The 23044-nt window shown below is 36.7% G+C and overlaps 1 protein-coding gene across 2 annotated transcripts in view; it reads left to right on the top strand.

Moving 5' to 3' along the window:
* Window positions 1-4837, top strand: part of adamts14 (ADAM metallopeptidase with thrombospondin type 1 motif, 14) — a 90524-nt gene extending 85687 nt beyond the window's left edge. Inside the window, exons 21-22 of one of the 2 annotated variants that reach the window (XM_080789685.1) lie at window positions 994-1101; window positions 1866-4837. In XM_080789685.1, coding sequence (XP_080645811.1) covers window positions 994-1101; window positions 1866-2488 — 731 coding nt within the window. In that variant the 3' untranslated portion in view covers window positions 2489-4837. The remainder of the gene's footprint in view (window positions 1-993; window positions 1102-1865) is intronic. The other variant, XM_080789684.1, reaches the window with a different exon arrangement.
* The last annotated feature ends 18207 nt before the right edge of the window (window positions 4838-23044 follow it).

Consider the following 23044-nt stretch of genomic DNA (forward strand, 5'->3'; position numbering starts at 1 on the left):
GTTATTGGCAAACTAAACTAATTTAATTAATTGCAAGCACCCTCGGTTTGAGGCCACCGACAGTTCCATTTGTAAGCGTCCATTTTGACAGCGTTTTTCAGTCCAATGCCATTTACTGCATCATTCACAGGTCCACAGTGGTGCACAAGGCACATTATATAACTCAAACCAACAAGCACTCGAGCTACCTGCAGCCTTGTAACGAATACAGGCATCTGAATGTTGCCAACTGTCCATGGCCGTTGCGTTGCGTTCCTCACACGAACCACTTAACGTATTGTACACAGTCAAATCCTACTTTAACCCAGAAGAGTGTACAGATGGAGCTAAATGGACCCGTCATGGGATTGTATTGAGCGCAGCGCCAAGTTTCCGAAACTCTCCCGGAGTTACAGGAGCTGGACTCTTAACCTGTCCATCATTGTGTCTTCTCAGGCGTGAAATACCGCCTTATTTGCACAGGGCTGTAATTGCGTTAACCGTGTCAATCAAAAGACCATTCAGGACATAAATGGTGCACGTCCTGCCTTTGCGTGTGCTAATGGTTTACAGCGGGTGCAAGCTAAATAGTTTTGAATCTGCTGATGCTGATTCCTGTTTTCTGACAATTTATAATTTGAGGCATTGTGCCTCATTATGCACGCACGCACGCACGCACGCACGCACGCACACACACACACACACACACACACACACACACACTTACACACACGTACACACACACACACACACACACACACACACACACACACTTACATAAATGACAGGGATCAGAGAATCAGGGAAGCCGGCAGCAGGGAACGTTAAAGAATTAGGTAAATGTTAAAAGTCCCGCTTGTGGCCGGCAGTGGTTCTCAAAGTGGGGTCCAAGGACCCTCACAGTTCCTTGAGGGGGTTCCCTTACAGGTCTGTAGCTCTGATAGTGTAGAAAATCTTAGGCACACTTTTGTTATCCTAAAGTTTGACATCTGGCCCTCTGTCTGCATGCTTCAGGCCAGTCGTCGGCGTCTCCCCTCACCAATGAAATGGCAGAGAATTCCACATTGAAGGACGACAGTGTACACCAGAGAGTAGAAAACCCTGTCCATAAACTCTCTTCCAGTAAGTCAACACGCAATTCTACAGTAGGCTATGTGATGTGAGAAAATGTGACAGGTGTCGAAGTCTAACCTCGTTTTGAAAATAGTGTTCACCAAATTGTGGGGATTCACAAGTCAGTCTCTGAATGCGTCACTCACCTGCAGATTGAGGACAATCTCTTAGCTTTCATTGTTAAAACTGAGTGGTAACACTAACGGTAAAAAATAACCTGCATTGCAGAACCAATCCAAAGTCTTTAGAGCGTTCTTCATTTGGGGACGGTGACATGATTGCTTTCCAAAGCAATAGTCCTAGGGCTTTTTCTTTTTAAGATGTTTGTATTTTTTCCAGTTTTATGAGGTGACAGTACTTCATTATCAACCCTACATACAAAGGGAAGACATCATTGCACATAACTAACACACCACAAGTGTGGTAGTTATGTGCAATGACAATGACAATATCATCCCCTCCCCCTTTATCATACAACAGCTGTGGGTGCGGCTTCAGTTCAGGTGGATCACCTGCACCCATCACCACCCACCAGGCAAAATAGGCATACTGGTGGGTGTGTCCACATAATGTCATTTTAACAAATACTGTACACTTTTTTAATAATAAATTCATACCTGATGATCATGATTTAGGCTAGGGTGGAAAAAAGTTATGGCACTGTAAAAGTAAAAGTGTGTTGCTCGGTTATAGTGCTTAAATGTACAATATGGGTAGAGACAATAAGAAAGGTATTTTTAAGAGTTTGTAATGCTTTGTCGCGTTGTCTCCAGATGAGCCATGTCTTGGGGACAAATCAATTTTCTGTCAAATGGAGGTCCTTGCTCGCTACTGTTCCATCCCGGGATACAACAAGCTGTGCTGCGAGTCTTGCAGCAAGAAGGAGGGCCTCACCACGCTCGACCCCCCCGACCTCCACGGGCCTGCGCTGGCCTTGGCGGAACCCGACACCTCCACGCCGCACAGCCCCACCGCCTCGCCTGCGGCCCCCCTGCTGCCCTCCACCACCCAGAGCCCGCCACAAACCACTAAGGCCGCGGGCAGGCGGCTTCGCTCCACCGCCCAGGGGCTGACCACCGCCGGCGCAGCCAGCGCCGGCGCTGTCACCCAACGCCAGGGCTCTGCCGAAGCTTCGCCATCCACGGGCGCCGCCGCCGGTGACTCCTCCTCCTCCCCCCTCTCCGTGGCGGCCGGGAAGGGGCACTCGGACCCGGGGACTCTCCTCCTACCTCCTCCAGGGCCCCCGCGGCCCACGGCAGACTCCAGCGGAGGTGCCTCCTCTAGAGAGCACAGTCCGAACAGCACTTTAGGCCCTGCAGCCGCTGTCAGGTCAAAAAGGGACGCTTTAGGATCCGAGAGGGACTCGTCTCACAGAAGCACGTCTGTCCCGACATGAACGCTGATTTCATCCTGTGAACGTGCTGCTTCCACAGGGTTCAATTTGCTGTGGGGGAGGAGCTCCATTCTTTTTTATTTGTCCAGTGGGGATATGTTTTATCCCTGCTCTTTGGTCAGACTGAAATAAATGCATGCATTTCCTTTTAGGGAAATGTTGACCGTCTGGTACGTTTGATATTTATGTTTGATAATATCACAATTTGACAATTACACCTTTATTTTCTCCTTTCCAATTAATTTGAAAATGGCTGATCCACAAGCTTGAGGCTTGTAGATCTGCTATTGAACTATTTTGTTGTACGAGGAGGAATTATTCGTATACAGGGCTTACTTACGTGGTTAAGAAAATCTCTCCCCCTCAGCTTTTTTTCATGGAACCCTGGAGCTCCGTGTGCGTCAGCTCATCGTCCTCGCAGCATCCGATGGACTACACTAGTACACTATTGCTGCGAGAACAACAAAAGGTTTGAAGATCTTTTTATTTTAATTTAATTTTTTGCCCCATGATGCCAGTGGACTTAGACCAGCGATGGTTTACCTCAGCAAAAACTGCAGAGTGCAGCTCTGTGCACTGCGTTGCTCTGCTCCTTTCTGCTTCACACACCAAATGGAAGAAAAACAACAAAACGACAACAAAAAGGTGCTGTAAAAAAAGAAAACTAAAATGACTACAAGACGTGTTCAAAATAAATGTGACGACTGCATTTCTACCATGTATGTTTCGATGTGTGTACAGTTGTGTGTGTGTGTAAGCCTGTTTGTTCCAAGTGCATTAGAACTACTATTGATGTTTGTATTGTGAACCTTTGTGGCGACATTAAAAACCCAGCGATTCCCAACCTGTGGGGCATTCCAAGTGGGCCCCCAAATAATTGGCATAGCACTATGATTTTAATGATAATATAACATCAATAATATAATGTATATTAACATCAATATATATATATTCGACTAAGTTTATTTATATATATATATATATATATATATATAAATTTAAAGTCGAAACACAATTGATTGATTGATCATTGAAATAAACATGCTCTGAAAATGCAAGTGGCCCGCCATCTGACCTTAACCCATTCAGGACGGGAACCCCTTTTGGTGTTTTAAGCATTATGTTATACTTTAGCTATTGAAAAATAGCAGATCTACAAGCTCATAGCGAAATGTGTCACAAATTTGGAATATATATTCTTTCAGAGCGAACGTTTTGAACTTCTGGAATTACATATTTTCAGGGGAAGACATCATAGACATGACATAGAAACATAGGTTTTTCAGAAAACATTTAGGATTCAGAAGCCGTTTTTTAGAATCGGCCTCAGGTCTAAATGGGTTAAAGGGGCAACCATCATCTGACCACTTCAGGTCAGATGGGTGGGCCACGAGCAACACTTTTCACGATGTTTGGAGTGGGCACTGACCCAGGAAAGGTTGGAAACCGCTGCGGTAAACACATTTTAGGGGAGCCAAAACGGCAACATCCAGAGTGTTCATTTAACTCTGACAGTGTAAGAATATTATATATATATATATATTACAGTGTGGGTCGTTAAATATTGCTCCGAGCAGACAATACACAAGTTTGTCAGTGCTGTTAGTAATTTTGAACTTCCCAAGTCTGTTTGCGAGCCAACCGCCACTCAACTACAATCCCCATAGTGTTATTTGAACTCTGAAAGTGTACATCTTATATCCAAATGGACCATTTTGATACATTTTGTGCGCTTTTGTACATTTGTACACGAGTTACAAATGGATACATGTACACTGAGGATTTTACTGTGTGGTATGCCCTTTTGCCTGTGTGGAAAGAAGTCAGTCAGATATGCTTTAAAAATAAATAATACAAAAAAAGGAAAAAGAAAAGAAAAGAAAAACTCATTATAGTATTTTTTTTGTTACTGATATATTTTTCAAATAATATTGTATATAATGTAAATTTCTGCCAAGTTATGATAAAGAAATTGAGAACCAACAACATAATGGAAAGTATTTTGCAATTGAGAAAATCAGACAATGTTGTAAGTCTACAGAATATGGTTGGACCCGTGTCATGCTGTGCGAGTTGGTATTACACCATTCCTGACATTCATAACATCATTGTGTATTGTATAGTTCTTGTATATACGTACATGAATGAAAGCTTTAAATGTTAATATTTATTGAATTTTTAAATGGTATGGAGAGACATTGAACTGTCACGTTTTTATTTGAATCTTTTTCAAGTTGCTTCTTTGCATTTTGATTTTGGCGCACTTAATAGATGTTAAATGACATTTAACAAGCGCAAGGTACAATAAAAGTGCAAGTGCATTTGGACACAAATAACAGGAACTGTACCGTGCAGATATTGTACACATGTATATATTTAATCTGTAGTCTATAAAGGAATGAATCTTCATGATCCTCCAGACAAGAAAAAACACTATGGTAAATACTAGGTAAGCGCCACCATAGAAAACAAGTGAGCTCCATAAATGTAAAATGGTGCATTTATGTAGTGCCTTCATCCACTTTTTTTGGAGGATTTGAAAAAAATGAAAAAATAAAAAAATGATGGGTTATAGCCTATAACCCATCGTTTTTTCATTTTGTCATTTTTGTCAAATCATCAAAAATGATGAAAAACGGCGTGCTATAGTATGCCGTACGATAGGGGCTATAGCCCATGGTCCAAAATGATGAGAAACGAGGCTAACTTTTTTTCAAAAATTTCAAAAAACATGGGCTATAACCCATCGTTCTTTTTTTATTTTTTCATTTTTTTTAAATCCTCCAAAATGATGAAAAACGGCGTGCTATAGTATGCCGTACGATAGGGGCTATAGCCCATGGTCCAAAATGATGAGAAACGAGGCTAACTTTTTTTTCCAAAATTTCAAAAAACATGGGATATAACCCATCGTTTTTTTTTATTTTTTATTTTTTTTTAAATCCTCCAAAATGATGAAAAACGGCGTGCTATAGTATGCCGTACGATAGGGGCTATAGCCCATGGTCCAAAATTATGAGAAACGAGGCTAACTTTTTTTTCCAAAATTTCAAAAAACATGGGCTATAACCCATCGTTTTTTCCGCAATTTCCGCAATTTCGCAATTTTTTTAAAAAATTCAAAATTCAAAATTCCGCAATTTTTTAAAAAATTCAAAAAACCATGTGCTATAACCCATCGTTTTTTACGCAATTTTACGATATGGGCTATAGCCCATGGTCCAAAATGATGAGAAACGAGGCTAACTTTTTTTTCAAAATTTCAAAAAAACATGGGCTATAACCCATCGTTTTTTTATTTTTTCATTTTTTTCAAATCCTCCAAAATGATGAAAAACGGCGTGCTATAGTATGCCGTACGATAGGGGCTATAGCCCATGGTCCAAAATGATGAGAAACGAGGCTAACCTTTTTTTCCAAAATTTCAACCCATCGTTTTTTTCCGCAATTTCGCAATTTTTTTAAAAAATTCAAAATTCAAAATTCCGCAATTTCCGCAATTTTTTTAAAATTTCAAAAAACCATGTGCTATAACCCATCGTTTTTTACGCAATTTTACGATATGGGCTATAGCCCATGGTCCAAAATGATGAGAAACGAGGCTAACTTTTTTTTCAAAATTAAAAAAAAACATGGGCTATAACCCATCGTTTTTTTTATTTTTTCATTTTTTTCAAATCCTCCAAAATGATGAAAAACGGCGTGCTATAGTATGCCGTACGATAGGGGCTATAGCCCATGGTCCAAAATGATGAGAAACGAGGCTAACTTTTTTTTCAAAATTTCAAAAAAACATGGGCTATAACCCATCGTTTTTTTATTTTTTCATTTTTTTCAAATCCTCCAAAATGATGAAAAGCGGCGTGCTATAGTATGCCGTACGATATGGGCTATAGCCCATGGTCCAAAATGATGAGAAACGAGGATAACTAAAAAAAATCAAAAAACATGGGCTATAACCCATCGTCGCATGGAGACAGAACTCTGCACCATGCATCTCACATGCCTTTGTGGCATAAACATAAAGACAAGGATGTATAAACCGAATGTTGTAGGTTCAAAAATGAGTCAATATAAAAACTGAAACAACAAATCACACTCTTCATTAGGAGTGACATATTGGGTAAGACTAAGATAACGGTTGTAAAAAGCCCCTTGCTGGGCTTGAACCTAGAACCTTCTGTTTGCGAAGCCTGTGTCTTAACCGCTGCTACAACTTTGCTTATACATTAGAGACAAACCTACAAAGGTACAACCTTGCAAAGATGCAAAATGAAAAAATAATAACTAAAGGCCCTGCTCTTTGTAATACACATACAAACTTGGAAAAACATCCTTGATGTAAGAGTGAGCTAAATATTGTATAAATGTCCGTACTAGTAGGCCTACTTGTGTGCAACAAGCAAGTAGGCACTCGATAGGGTGCAGTTCCAATTTATTTTGCCATAACACCCACATTTTACTGTGTCGAAAGTGTGCATTGTTTTTTAACCTCCTAAAGAACCTCTATATTCTGAAAGGTGGGTTAAGTCAGACATTCTCAACTGCATCAAGTTCGAACCTGCTGAAGATTTAAAGGTCGGTCCCTGTTTCAATCCTGGATTTAGGCAGTTCAAATGAGGTACAGAAAACCCTTCGACTATTTGGCTGATCTCACGGAGTGAAAAACTTTATGAGTTTACAGAAGAACAAAAGAAACAAAAAATTAGTGTGAATTGTCTGGAGCCAGTGGCTCAGTGTGTTAGAATGCTGCCACATGATCGGGAGATGGTGGGTTCAAAGCCCACTCAGGTTCAAACAAAAAAATAAAGGGGCCAATCCCACCCCATTCTTTACTGACACTTTGCATTCCACACTAACATCAACTAGCACAGAAAAGCTGTGTTGTAGTAACCAGCAGTTAGCTCAGTGTGATGAGTCGCAGTGCTTGTGATCCACAGGTCCAGGGTTCAAATCCTGGTCAAAACTGTGACACTTTGCTTTACACACTGATTTCCAGAAGGACAACTTTAAAGCAGCCCAGAAATTCACCATGTTTGTGTGCCTCAATGGCCCAGTGGATAAGTCAAATGTATACCAAAAGTATACCTAGTAGAAGTGTGCCGGTTCGAACCTGACTCATATCTTTACGTTCAAGACCGATTTCAGAAGAAGAAAACAAACAAAAAAGCTTTGTATTAGTATCCAGCAGTTAGCTCACTGTGATGAGAGGCTGTCATTGAGAGCCACAGGTCCAGGGTTCAAATCCTGGTCAAAACTGTGACACTTTGCTTTACACACTGATTTCCAGAAGGACAACTTTAAAGCAGCCCAGAAATTCACCATGTTTGTGTGCCTCAATGGCCCAGTGGATAAGTCAAATGTATACCAAAAGTATACCTAGTAGAAGTGTGCCGGTTCGAACCTGACTCATATCTTTACGTTCAAGACCGATTTCAGAAGAAGAAAACAAACAAAAAAGCTTTGTATTAGTATCCAGCAGTTAGCTCACTGTGATGAGAGGCTGTCATTGAGAGCCACAGGTCCAGGGTTCAAATCCTGGTCAAAACTGTGACACTTTGCTTTACACACTTTTTTGAAGATTTGAAAAAAATGACGAAATGACAAAAACGAAAGGTTATAGCCCATGTTTTTTGAAATTTTGAAAAAAAAAGTTAGCCTTGTTTCTCATCATTTTGGACCATGGGCTATAGCCCATATCGTACGGCATACTATAGCGCGCCGTTTTTCATCATTTTTTAAGATTTGAAAAAATTACGAAATGACAAAAACGAAAGGTTATAGCCCATGTTTTTTGAAATTTTGAAAAAAAAAGTTAGCCTCGTTTCTCATCATTTTGGACCATGGGCTATAGCCCATATCGTACGGCATACTATAGCGCGCCGTTTTTCATCATTTTTGAAGATTTGAAAAAAATGACGAAATGACAAAAACGAAAGGTTATAGCCCATGTTTTTTGAAATTTTGAAAAAAAAAGTTAGCCTCGTTTCTCATCATTTTGGACCATGGGCTATAGCCCATATCGTACGGCATACTATAGCGCGCCGTTTTTCATCATTTTTGAAGATTTGAAAAAAATGACGAAATGACAAAAACGAAAGGTTATAGCCCATGTTTTTTGAAATTTTGAAAAAAAAAGTTAGCCTCGTTTCTCATCATTTTGGACCATGGGCTATAGCCCATATCGTACGGCATACTATAGCGCGCCGTTTTTCATCATTTTTGAAGATTTGAAAAAAATGACGAAATGACAAAAACGAAAGGTTATAGCCCATGTTTTTTGAAATTTTGAAAAAAAAAGTTAGCCTCGTTTCTCATCATTTTGGACCATGGGCTATAGCCCATATCGTACGGCATACTATAGCGCGCCGTTTTTCATCATTTTTGAAGATTTGAAAAAAATGACAAAATGACAAAAACGAAAGGTTATAGCCCATGTTTTTTGAAATTTTGAAAAAAAAAAGTTAGCCTCGTTTCTCATCATTTTGGACCATGGGCTATAGCCCATATCGTACGGCATACTATAGCGCGCCGTTTTTCATCATTTTTTAAGATTTGAAAAAATTACGAAATGACAAAAACGAAAGGTTATAGCCCATGTTTTTTGAAATTTTGAAAAAAAAAGTTAGCCTTGTTTCTCATCATTTTGGACCATGGGCTATAGCCCATATCGTACGGCATACTATAGCGCGCCGTTTTTCATCATTTTTTAAGATTTGAAAAAATTACGAAATGACAAAAACGAAAGGTTATAGCCCATGTTTTTTGAAATTTTGAAAAAAAAAGTTAGCCTCGTTTCTCATCATTTTGGACCATGGGCTATAGCCCATATCGTACGGCATACTATAGCGCGCCGTTTTTCATCATTTTTGAAGATTTGAAAAAAATGACGAAATGACAAAAACGAAAGGTTATAGCCCATGTTTTTTGAAATTTTGAAAAAAAAAGTTAGCCTCGTTTCTCATCATTTTGGACCATGGGCTATAGCCCATATCGTACGGCATACTATAGCGCGCCGTTTTTCATCATTTTTGAAGATTTGAAAAAAATGACGAAATGACAAAAACGAAAGGTTATAGCCCATGTTTTTTGAAATTTTGAAAAAAAAAGTTAGCCTCGTTTCTCATCATTTTGGACCATGGGCTATAGCCCATATCGTACGGCATACTATAGCGCGCCGTTTTTCATCATTTTTGAAGATTTGAAAAAAATGACGAAATGACAAAAACGAAAGGTTATAGCCCATGTTTTTTGAAATTTTGAAAAAAAAAGTTAGCCTCGTTTCTCATCATTTTGGACCATGGGCTATAGCCCATATCGTACGGCATACTATAGCGCGCCGTTTTTCATCATTTTTGAAGATTTGAAAAAAATGACAAAATGACAAAAACGAAAGGTTATAGCCCATGTTTTTTGAAATTTTGAAAAAAAAAAGTTAGCCTCGTTTCTCATCATTTTGGACCATGGGCTATAGCCCATATCGTACGGCATACTATAGCGCGCCGTTTTTCATCATTTTTTAAGATTTGAAAAAATTACGAAATGACAAAAACGAAAGGTTATAGCCCATGTTTTTTGAAATTTTGAAAAAAAAAGTTAGCCTCGTTTCTCATCATTTTGGACCATGGGCTATAGCCCATATCGTACGGCATACTATAGCGCGCCGTTTTTCATCATTTTTGAAGATTTGAAAAAAATGACGAAATGACAAAAACGAAAGGTTATAGCCCATGTTTTTTGAAATTTTGAAAAAAAAAGTTAGCCTCGTTTCTCATCATTTTGGACCATGGGCTATAGCCCATATCGTACGGCATACTATAGCGCGCCGTTTTTCATCATTTTTGAAGATTTGAAAAAAATGACGAAATGACAAAAACGAAAGGTTATAGCCCATGTTTTTTGAAAATTTGAAAAAAAAAGTTAGCCTCGTTTCTCATCATTTTGGACCATGGGCTATAGCCCATATCGTACGGCATACTATAGCGCGCCGTTTTTCATCATTTTTGAAGATTTGAAAAAAATGACAAAATGACAAAAACGAAAGGTTATAGCCCATGTTTTTTGAAATTTTGAAAAAAAAAGTTAGCCTCGTTTCTCATCATTTTGGACCATGGGCTATAGCCCATATCGTACGGCATTCTATAGCGCGCCGTTTTTCATCATTTTTAAAGATTTGAAAACATTTTACGAAATGACAAAAACGAAAGGTTATAGCCCATGTTTTTTGAAATTTTGAAAAAAAAAGTTAGCCTCGTTTCTCATCATTTTGGACCATGGGCTATAGCCCATATCGTACGGCATACTATAGCGCGCCGTTTTTCATCATTTTTGAAGATTTGAAAAAAATGACGAAATGACAAAAACGAAAGGTTATAGCCCATGTTTTTTGAAATTTTGAAAAAAAAAGTTACCCTCGTTTCTCATCATTTTGGACCATGGGCTATAGCCCATATCGTACGGCATACTATAGCGCGCCGTTTTTCATCATTTTTGAAGATTTGAAAAAAATGACAAAATGACAAAAACGAAAGGTTATAGCCCATGTTCTTTGAAATTTTGGAAAAAACAGTTAACCTCGTTTCTCATCATTTTGGACCATGGGCTATAGCCCATATCGTACGGCATTTTATAGCGCGCCGTTTTTCATCATTTTTAAAGATTTGAAAAAAATTACGAAATGACAAAAACGAAAGGTTATAGCCCATGTTCTTTGAAATTTTGAAAAAAAAAGTTAACCTCGTTTCTCATCATTTTGGACCATGGGCTATAGCCCATATCGTACGGCATACTATAGCGCGCCGTTTTTCATAATTTTTGAAGATTTGAAAAAAATGACGAAATGACAAAAACGAAAGGTTATAGCCCATGTTTTTTGAAATTTTGAAAAAAAAAGTTAGCCTCGTTTCTCATCATTTTGGACCATGGGCTATAGCCCATATCGTACGGCATACTATAGCGCGCCGTTTTTCATCATTTTTGAAGATTTGAAAAAAATGACAAAATGACAAAAACGAAAGGTTATAGCCCATGTTTTTTGAAATTTTGAAAAAAAAAGTTAGCCTCGTTTCTCATCATTTTGGACCATGGGCTATAGCCCATATCGTACGGCATTCTATAGCGCGCCGTTTTTCATCATTTTTAAAGATTTGAAAACATTTTACGAAATGACAAAAACGAAAGGTTATAGCCCATGTTTTTTGAAATTTTGAAAAAAAAAGTTAGCCTCGTTTCTCATCATTTTGGACCATGGGCTATAGCCCATATCGTACGGCATACTATAGCGCGCCGTTTTTCATCATTTTTGAAGATTTGAAAAAAATGACGAAATGACAAAAACGAAAGGTTATAGCCCATGTTTTTTGAAAATTTGAAAAAAAAAGTTAGCCTCGTTTCTCATCATTTTGGACCATGGGCTATAGCCCATATCGTACGGCATACTATAGCGCGCCGTTTTTCATCATTTTTGAAGATTTGAAAAAAATGACAAAATGACAAAAACGAAAGGTTATAGCCCATGTTTTTTGAAATTTTGAAAAAAAAAGTTAGCCTCGTTTCTCATCATTTTGGACCATGGGCTATAGCCCATATCGTACGGCATTCTATAGCGCGCCGTTTTTCATCATTTTTAAAGATTTGAAAACATTTTACGAAATGACAAAAACGAAAGGTTATAGCCCATGTTTTTTGAAATTTTGAAAAAAAAAGTTAGCCTCGTTTCTCATCATTTTGGACCATGGGCTATAGCCCATATCGTACGGCATACTATAGCGCGCCGTTTTTCATCATTTTTGAAGATTTGAAAAAAATGACGAAATGACAAAAACGAAAGGTTATAGCCCATGTTTTTTGAAATTTTGAAAAAAAAAGTTACCCTCGTTTCTCATCATTTTGGACCATGGGCTATAGCCCATATCGTACGGCATACTATAGCGCGCCGTTTTTCATCATTTTTGAAGATTTGAAAAAAATGACAAAATGACAAAAACGAAAGGTTATAGCCCATGTTCTTTGAAATTTTGAAAAAAAAAGTTAACCTCGTTTCTCATCATTTTGGACCATGGGCTATAGCCCATATCGTACGGCATTTTATAGCGCGCCGTTTTTCATCATTTTTAAAGATTTGAAAAAAATTACGAAATGACAAAAACGAAAGGTTATAGCCCATGTTTTTTGAAATTTTGAAAAAAAAAGTTAGCCTCGTTTCTCATCATTTTGGACCATGGGCTATAGCCCATATCGTACGGCATACTATAGCGCGCCGTTTTTCATCATTTTTGAAGATTTTAAAAAAATGACGAAATGACAAAAACGAAAGGTTATAGCCCATGTTTTTTGAAATTTTGAAAAAAAAAGTTAGCCTCGTTTCTCATCATTTTGGACCATGGGCTATAGCCCATATCGTACGGCATACTATAGCGCGCCGTTTTTCATCATTTTTGAAGATTTGAAAAAATTACGAAATGACAAAAACGAAAGGTTATAGCCCATGTTTTTTGAAATTTTGAAAAAAAAAGTTAGCCTCGTTTCTCATCATTTTGGACCATGGGCTATAGCCCATATCGTACGGCATTCTATAGCGCGCCGTTTTTCATCATTTTTAAAGATTTGAAAACATTTTACGAAATGACAAAAACGAAAGGTTATAGCCCATGTTTTTTGAAATTTTGAAAAAAAAAGTTAGCCTCGTTTCTCATCATTTTGGACCATGGGCTATAGCCCATATCGTACGGCATACTATAGCGCGCCGTTTTTCATCATTTTTTAAGATTTGAAAAAATTACGAAATGACAAAAACGAAAGGTTATAGCCCATGTTTTTTGAAATTTTGAAAAAAAAAGTTAGCCTCGTTTCTCATCATTTTGGACCATGGGCTATAGCCCATATCGTACGGCATACTATAGCGCGCCGTTTTTCATCATTTTTGAAGATTTGAAAAAAATGACGAAATGACAAAAACGAAAGGTTATAGCCCATGTTTTTTGAAATTTTGAAAAAAAAAGTTAGCCTCGTTTCTCATCATTTTGGACCATGGGCTATAGCCCATATCGTACGGCATACTATAGCGCGCCGTTTTTCATCATTTTTGAAGATTTGAAAAAAATGACGAAATGACAAAAACGAAAGGTTATAGCCCATGTTTTTTGAAAATTTGAAAAAAAAAGTTAGCCTCGTGTCTCATCATTTTGGACCATGGGCTATAGCCCATATCGTACGGCATACTATAGCGCGCCGTTTTTCATCATTTTTGAAGATTTGAAAAAAATGACAAAATGACAAAAACGAAAGGTTATAGCCCATGTTTTTTGAAATTTTGAAAAAAAAAGTTAGCCTCGTTTCTCATCATTTTGGACCATGGGCTATAGCCCATATCGTACGGCATTCTATAGCGCGCCGTTTTTCATCATTTTTAAAGATTTGAAAACATTTTACGAAATGACAAAAACGAAAGGTTATAGCCCATGTTTTTTGAAATTTTGAAAAAAAAAGTTAGCCTCGTTTCTCATCATTTTGGACCATGGGCTATAGCCCATATCGTACGGCATACTATAGCGCGCCGTTTTTCATCATTTTTGAAGATTTGAAAAAAATGACGAAATGACAAAAACGAAAGGTTATAGCCCATGTTTTTTGAAATTTTGAAAAAAAAAGTTACCCTCGTTTCTCATCATTTTGGACCATGGGCTATAGCCCATATCGTACGGCATACTATAGCGCGCCGTTTTTCATCATTTTTGAAGATTTGAAAAAAATGACAAAATGACAAAAACGAAAGGTTATAGCCCATGTTCTTTGAAATTTTGGAAAAAAAAGTTAACCTCGTTTCTCATCATTTTGGACCATGGGCTATAGCCCATATCGTACGGCATTTTATAGCGCGCCGTTTTTCATCATTTTTAAAGATTTGAAAAAAATTACGAAATGACAAAAACGAAAGGTTATAGCCCATGTTCTTTGAAATTTTGAAAAAAAAAGTTAACCTCGTTTCTCATCATTTTGGACCATGGGCTATAGCCCATATCGTACGGCATACTATAGCGCGCCGTTTTTCATAATTTTTGAAGATTTGAAAAAAATGACGAAATGACAAAAACGAAAGGTTATAGCCCATGTTTTTTGAAATTTTGAAAAAAAAAGTTAGCCTCGTTTCTCATCATTTTGGACCATGGGCTATAGCCCATATCGTACGGCATACTATAGCGCGCCGTTTTTCATCATTTTTGAAGATTTGAAAAAAATGACGAAATGACAAAAACGAAAGGTTATAGCCCATGTTTTTTGAAAATTTGAAAAAAAAAGTTAGCCTCGTGTCTCATCATTTTGGACCATGGGCTATAGCCCATATCGTACGGCATACTATAGCGCGCCGTTTTTCATCATTTTTGAAGATTTGAAAAAAATGACAAAATGACAAAAACGAAAGGTTATAGCCCATGTTTTTTGAAATTTTGAAAAAAAAAGTTAGCCTCGTTTCTCATCATTTTGGACCATGGGCTATAGCCCATATCGTACGGCATTCTATAGCGCGCCGTTTTTCATCATTTTTAAAGATTTGAAAACATTTTACGAAATGACAAAAACGAAAGGTTATAGCCCATGTTTTTTGAAATTTTGAAAAAAAAAGTTAGCCTCGTTTCTCATCATTTTGGACCATGGGCTATAGCCCATATCGTACGGCATACTATAGCGCGCCGTTTTTCATCATTTTTGAAGATTTGAAAAAAATGACGAAATGACAAAAACGAAAGGTTATAGCCCATGTTTTTTGAAATTTTGAAAAAAAAAGTTACCCTCGTTTCTCATCATTTTGGACCATGGGCTATAGCCCATATCGTACGGCATACTATAGCGCGCCGTTTTTCATCATTTTTGAAGATTTGAAAAAAATGACAAAATGACAAAAACGAAAGGTTATAGCCCATGTTCTTTGAAATTTTGGAAAAAAAAGTTAACCTCGTTTCTCATCATTTTGGACCATGGGCTATAGCCCATATCGTACGGCATTTTATAGCGCGCCGTTTTTCATCATTTTTAAAGATTTGAAAAAAATTACGAAATGACAAAAACGAAAGGTTATAGCCCATGTTCTTTGAAATTTTGAAAAAAAAAGTTAACCTCGTTTCTCATCATTTTGGACCATGGGCTATAGCCCATATCGTACGGCATACTATAGCGCGCCGTTTTTCATAATTTTTGAAGATTTGAAAAAAATGACGAAATGACAAAAACGAAAGGTTATAGCCCATGTTTTTTGAAATTTTGAAAAAAAAAGTTAGCCTCGTTTCTCATCATTTTGGACCATGGGCTATAGCCCATATCGTACGGCATACTATAGCGCGCCGTTTTTCATCATTTTTGAAGATTTGAAAAAAATGACAAAATGACAAAAACGAAAGGTTATAGCCCATGTTTTTTGAAATTTTGAAAAAAAAAGTTAGCCTCGTTTCTCATCATTTTGGACCATGGGCTATAGCCCATATCGTACGGCATTCTATAGCGCGCCGTTTTTCATCATTTTTAAAGATTTGAAAACATTTTACGAAATGACAAAAACGAAAGGTTATAGCCCATGTTTTTTGAAATTTTGAAAAAAAAAGTTAGCCTCGTTTCTCATCATTTTGGACCATGGGCTATAGCCCATATCGTACGGCATACTATAGCGCGCCGTTTTTCATCATTTTTGAAGATTTGAAAAAAATGACGAAATGACAAAAACGAAAGGTTATAGCCCATGTTTTTTGAAATTTTGAAAAAAAAAGTTACCCTCGTTTCTCATCATTTTGGACCATGGGCTATAGCCCATATCGTACGGCATACTATAGCGCGCCGTTTTTCATCATTTTTGAAGATTTGAAAAAAATGACAAAATGACAAAAACGAAAGGTTATAGCCCATGTTCTTTGAAATTTTGAAAAAAAAAGTTAACCTCGTTTCTCATCATTTTGGACCATGGGCTATAGCCCATATCGTACGGCATTTTATAGCGCGCCGTTTTTCATCATTTTTAAAGATTTGAAAAAAATTACGAAATGACAAAAACGAAAGGTTATAGCCCATGTTTTTTGAAATTTTGAAAAAAAAAGTTAGCCTCGTTTCTCATCATTTTGGACCATGGGCTATAGCCCATATCGTACGGCATACTATAGCGCGCCGTTTTTCATCATTTTTGAAGATTTTAAAAAAATGACGAAATGACAAAAACGAAAGGTTATAGCCCATGTTTTTTGAAATTTTGAAAAAAAAAGTTAGCCTCGTTTCTCATCATTTTGGACCATGGGCTATAGCCCATATCGTACGGCATACTATAGCGCGCCGTTTTTCATCATTTTTGAAGATTTGAAAAAAATGACAAAATGACAAAAACGAAAGGTTATAGCCCATGTTTTTTGAAATTTTGAAAAAAAAAGTTAGCCTCGTTTCTCATCATTTTGGACCATGGGCTATAGCCCATATCGTACGGCATTCTATAGCGCGCCGTTTTTCATCATTTTTAAAGATTTGAAAAAAATTACGAAATGACAAAAACGAAAGGTTATAGCCCATGTTTTTTGAAATTTTGAAAAAAAAAGTTAGCCTCGTTTCTCATCATTTTGGACCATGGGCTATAGCCCATATCGTAAGGCATACTATAGCGCGCCGTTTTTCATCATTTTTGAAGATTTGAAAAAAATGACGAAATGACAAAAACGAAAGGTTATAGCCCATGTTTTTTGAAATTTTGAAAAAAAAAGTTAGCCTCTTTTCTCATCATTTTGGACCATGGGCTATAGCCCATATCGTACGGCATACTATAGCGCGCCGTTTTTCATCATTTTTGAAGATTTGAAAAAAATGACGAAATGACAAAAACGAAAGGTTATAGCCCATGTTTTTTGAAAATTTGAAAAAAAAAGTTAGCCTCGTTTCTCATCATTTTGGACCATGGGCTATAGCCCATATCGTACGGCATACTATAGCGCGCCGTTTTTCATCATTTTTGAAGATTTGAAAAAAATGACGAAATGACAAAAACGAAAGGTTATAGCCCATGTTTTTTGAAATTTTGAAAAAAAAAGTTAGCCTCGTTTCTCATCATTTTGGACCATGGGCTATAGCCCATATCGTACGGCATACTATAGCGCACCGTTTTTCATCATTTTTGAAGATTTGAAAAAAATGACAAAATGACAAAAACGAAAGGTTATAGCCCATGTTTTTTGAAATTTTGAAAAAAAAAGTTAGCCTCGTTTCTCATCATTTTGGACCATGGGCTATAGCCCATATCGTACGGCATTCTATAGCGCGCCGTTTTTCATCATTTTTAAAGATTTGAAAAAATTACGAAATGACAAAAACGAAAGGTTATAGCCCATGTTTTTTGAAATTTTGGAAAAAAAAGTTAGCCTCGTTTCTCATCATTTTGGACCATGGGCTATAGCCCATATCGTACGGCATACTATAGCGCGCCGTTTTTCATCATTTTTGAAGATTTAAAAAAATGACGAAATGACAAAAACGAAAGGTTATAGCCCATGTTTTTTGAAATTTTGAAAAAAAAAGTTAGCCTCGTTTCTCATCATTTTGGACCATGGGCTATAGCCCATATCGTACGGCATACTATAGCGCGCCATTTTTCATCATTTTTGAAGATTTGAAAAAAATGACGAAATGACAAAAACGAAAGGTTATAGCCCATGTTTTTTGAAATTTTGAAAAAAAAAGTTAGCCTCGTTTCTCATCATTTTGGACCATGGGCTATAGCCCATATCGTACGGCATTCTATAGCGCGCCGTTTTTCATCATTTTTGAAGATTTGAAAAAAATGACGAAATGACAAAAACGAAAGGTTATAGCCCATGTTTTTTGAAATTTTGAAAAAAAAAGTTAGCCTCGTTTCTCATCATTTTGGACCATGGGCTATAGCCCATATCGTACGGCATACTATAGCGCGCCGTTTTTCATCATTTTTGAAGATTTGAAAAAAATGACAAAATGACAAAAACGAAAGGTTATAGCCCATGTTTTTTGAAATTTTGAAAAAAAAAGTTAGCCTCGTTTCTCATCATTTTGGACCATGGGCTATAGCCCATATCGTACGGCATTCTATAGCGCGCCGTTTTTCATCATTTTTAAAGATTTGAAAAAAATTACGAAATGACAAAAACGAAAGGTTATAGCCCATGTTTTTTGAAATTTTGAAAAAAAAAGTTAGCCTCGTTTCTCATCATTTTGGACCATGGGCTATAGCCCATATCGTACGGCATACTATAGCGCGCCGTTTTTCATCATTTTTGAAGATTTGAAAAAAATGACAAAATGACAAAAACGAAAGGTTATAGCCCATGTTTTTTGAAAATTTGAAAAAAAAAGTTACCCTCGTTTCTCATCATTTTGGACCATGGGCTATAGCCCATATCGTACGGCATACTATAGCGCGCCGTTTTTCATCATTTTTGAAGATTTGAAAAAAATGACAAAATGACAAAAACGAAAGGTTATAGCCCATGTTTTTTGAAATTTTGAAAAAAAAAGTTAGCCTCGTTTCTCATCATTTTGGACCATGGGCTATAGCCCATATCGTACGGCATTCTATAGCGCGCCGTTTTTCATCATTTTTAAAGATTTGAAAACATTTTACGAAATGACAAAAACGAAAGGTTATAGCCCATGTTTTTTGAAATTTTGAAAAAAAAAGTTAGCCTCGTTTCTCATCATTTTGGACCATGGGCTATAGCCCATATCGTACGGCATACTATAGCGCGCCGTTTTTCATCATTTTTGAAGATTTGAAAAAAATGACGAAATGACAAAAACGAAAGGTTATAGCCCATGTTTTTTGAAATTTTGAAAAAAAAAGTTACCCTCGTTTCTCATCATTTTGGACCATGGGCTATAGCCCATATCGTACGGCATACTATAGCGCGCCGTTTTTCATCATTTTTGAAGATTTGAAAAAAATGACAAAATGACAAAAACGAAAGGTTATAGCCCATGTTCTTTGAAATTTTGAAAAAAAAAGTTAACCTCGTTTCTCATCATTTTGGACCATGGGCTATAGCCCATATCGTACGGCATTTTATAGCGCGCCGTTTTTCATCATTTTTAAAGATTTGAAAAAAATTACGAAATGACAAAAACGAAAGGTTATAGCCCATGTTTTTTGAAATTTTGAAAAAAAAAGTTAGCCTCGTTTCTCATCATTTTGGACCATGGGCTATAGCCCATATCGTACGGCATACTATAGCGCGCCGTTTTTCATCATTTTTGAAGATTTGAAAAAAATGACGAAATGACAAAAACGAAAGGTTATAGCCCATGTTTTTTGAAATTTTGAAAAAAAAAGTTAGCCTCGTTTCTCATCATTTTGGACCATGGGCTATAGCCCATATCGTACGGCATACTATAGCGCGCCGTTTTTCATCATTTTTGAAGATTTGAAAAAAATGACAAAATGACAAAAACGAAAGGTTATAGCCCATGTTTTTTGAAATTTTGAAAAAAAGTTAGCCTCGTTTCTCATCATTTTGGACCATGGGCTATAGCCCATATCGTACGGCATTCTATAGCGCGCCGTTTTTCATCATTTTTAAAGATTTGAAAAAATGACAAAATGACAAAAACGAAAGGTTATAGCCCATGTTTTTTGATATTTTGAAAAAAAAAGTTAGCCTCGTTTCTCATCATTTTGGACCATGGGCTATAGCCCATATCGTACGGCATACTATAGCGCGCCGTTTTTCATCATTTTTGAAGATTTGAAAAAAATGACGAAATGACAAAAACGAAAGGTTATAGCCCATGTTTTTTGAAATTTTGAAAAAAAAAGTTAGCCTCGATTCTCATCATTTTGGACCATGGGCTATAGCCCATATCGTACGGCATACTATAGCGCACCGTTTTTCATCATTTTTTAAGATTTGAAAAAATTACGAAATGACAAAAACGAAAGGTTATAGCCCATGTTTTTTGAAATTTTGAAAAAAAAAGTTAGCCTCGTTTCTCATCATTTTGGACCATGGGCTATAGCCCATATCGTACGGCATTCTATAGCGCGCCGTTTTTCATCATTTTTAAAGATTTGAAAAAAATTACGAAATGACAAAAACGAAAGGTTATAGCCCATGTTTTTTGAAATTTTGAAAAAAAAAATTGCCTCGTTTCTCATCATTTTGGACCATGGGCTATAGCCCATATCGTAAGGCATACTATAGCGCGCCGTTTTTCATCATTTTTGAAGATTTGAAAAAAATGACGAAATGACAAAAACGAAAGGTTATAGCCCATGTTTTTTGAAATTTTGAAAAAAAAAGTTAGCCTCTTTTCTCATCATTTTGGACCATGGGCTATAGCCCATATCGTACGGCATACTATAGCGCGCCGTTTTTCATCATTTTTGAAGATTTGAAAAAAATGACGAAATGACAAAAACGAAAGGTTATAGCCCATGTTTTTTGAAAATTTGAAAAAAAAAGTTAGCCTCGTTTCTCATCATTTTGGACCATGGGCTATAGCCCATATCGTACGGCATACTATAGCGCGCCGTTTTTCATCATTTTTGAAGATTTGAAAAAAATGACGAAATGACAAAAACGAAAGGTTATAGCCCATGTTTTTTGAAATTTTGAAAAAAAAAGTTAGCCTCGTTTCTCATCATTTTGGACCATGGGCTATAGCCCATATCGTACGGCATACTATAGCGCGCCGTTTTTCATCATTTTTGAAGATTTGAAAAAAATGACAAAATGACAAAAACGAAAGGTTATAGCCCATGTTTTTTGAAATTTTGAAAAAAAAAGTTAGCCTCGTTTCTCATCATTTTGGACCATGGGCTATAGCCCATATCGTACGGCATTCTATAGCGCGCCGTTTTTCATCATTTTTAAAGATTTGAAAAAAATTACGAAATGACAAAAACGAAAGGTTATAGCCCATGTTTTTTTAAATTTTGAAAAAAAAAGTTAGCCTCGTTTCTCATCATTTTGGACCATGGGCTATAGCCCATATCGTACGGCATACTATAGCGCGCCGTTTTTCATCATTTTTGAAGATTTGAAAAAAATGACAAAATGACAAAAACGAAAGGTTATAGCCCATGTTTTTTGAAATTTTGAAAAAAAGTTAGCCTCGTTTCTCATCATTTTGGACCATGGGCTATAGCCCATATCGTACGGCATTCTATAGCGCGCCGTTTTTCATCATTTTTAAAGATTTGAAAAAATGACAAAATGACAAAAACGAAAGGTTATAGCCCATGTTTTTTGATATTTTGAAAAAAAAAGTTAGCCTCGTTTCTCATCATTTTGGACCATGGGCTATAGCCCATATCGTACGGCATACTATAGCGCGCCGTTTTTCATCATTTTTGAAGATTTGAAAAAAATGACGAAATGACAAAAACGAAAGGTTATAGCCCATGTTTTTTGAAATTTTGAAAAAAAAAGTTAGCCTCGATTCTCATCATTTTGGACCATGGGCTATAGCCCATATCGTACGGCATACTATAGCGCACCGTTTTTCATCATTTTTTAAGATTTGAAAAAATTACGAAATGACAAAAACGAAAGGTTATAGCCCATGTTTTTTGAAATTTTGAAAAAAAAAGTTAGCCTCGTTTCTCATCATTTTGGACCATGGGCTATAGCCCATATCGTACGGCATACTATAGCGCGCCGTTTTTCATCATTTTTGAAGATTTGAAAAAAATTACGAAATGACAAAAACGAAAGGTTATAGCCCATGTTTTTTGAAATTTTGAAAAAAAAAGTTAGCCTCGTTTCTCATCATTTTGGACCATAGCCCATATCGTACGGCATACTATAGCGCGCCGTTTTTCATCATTTTTGAAGATTTGAAAAAAATGACGAAATGACAAAAACGAAAGGTTATAGCCCATGTTCTTTGAAATTTTGAAAAAAAAAGTTAACCTCGTTTCTCATCATTTTGGACCATGGGCTATAGCCCATATCGTACGGCATTTTATAGCGCGCCGTTTTTCATCATTTTTAAAGATTTGAAAAAAATTACGAAATGACAAAAACGAAAGGTTATAGCCCATGTTTTTTGAAATTTTGAAAAAAAAAGTTAGCCTCGTTTCTCATCATTTTGGACCATGGGCTATAGCCCATATCGTACGGCATACTATAGCGCGCCGTTTTTCATCATTTTTGAAGATTTGAAAAAAATGACGAAATGACAAAAACGAAAGGTTATAGGAACTTATAGCCCATGTTTTTTGAAATTTTGAAAAAAAAAGTTAGCCTCGTTTCTCATCATTTTGGACCATGGGCTATAGCCCATATCGTACGGCATACTATAGCGCGCCGTTTTTCATCATTTTTGAAGATTTGAAAAAAATGACAAAATGACAAAAACGAAAGGTTATAGCCCATGTTTTTTGAAATTTTGAAAAAAAAAGTTAGCCTCGTTTCTCATCATTTTGGACCATGGGCTATAGCCCATATCGTACGGCATTCTATAGCGCGCCGTTTTTCATCATTTTTAAAGATTTGAAAAAAATTACGAAATGACAAAAACGAAAGGTTATAGCCCATGTTTTTTGAAATTTTGAAAAAAAAAGTTAGC

Source organism: Protomyctophum bolini (genome assembly GCF_963924005.1).
Source record: "Protomyctophum bolini genome assembly, chromosome: 18".
NCBI classification, from domain to species: domain Eukaryota; kingdom Metazoa; phylum Chordata; class Actinopteri; order Myctophiformes; family Myctophidae; genus Protomyctophum; species Protomyctophum bolini.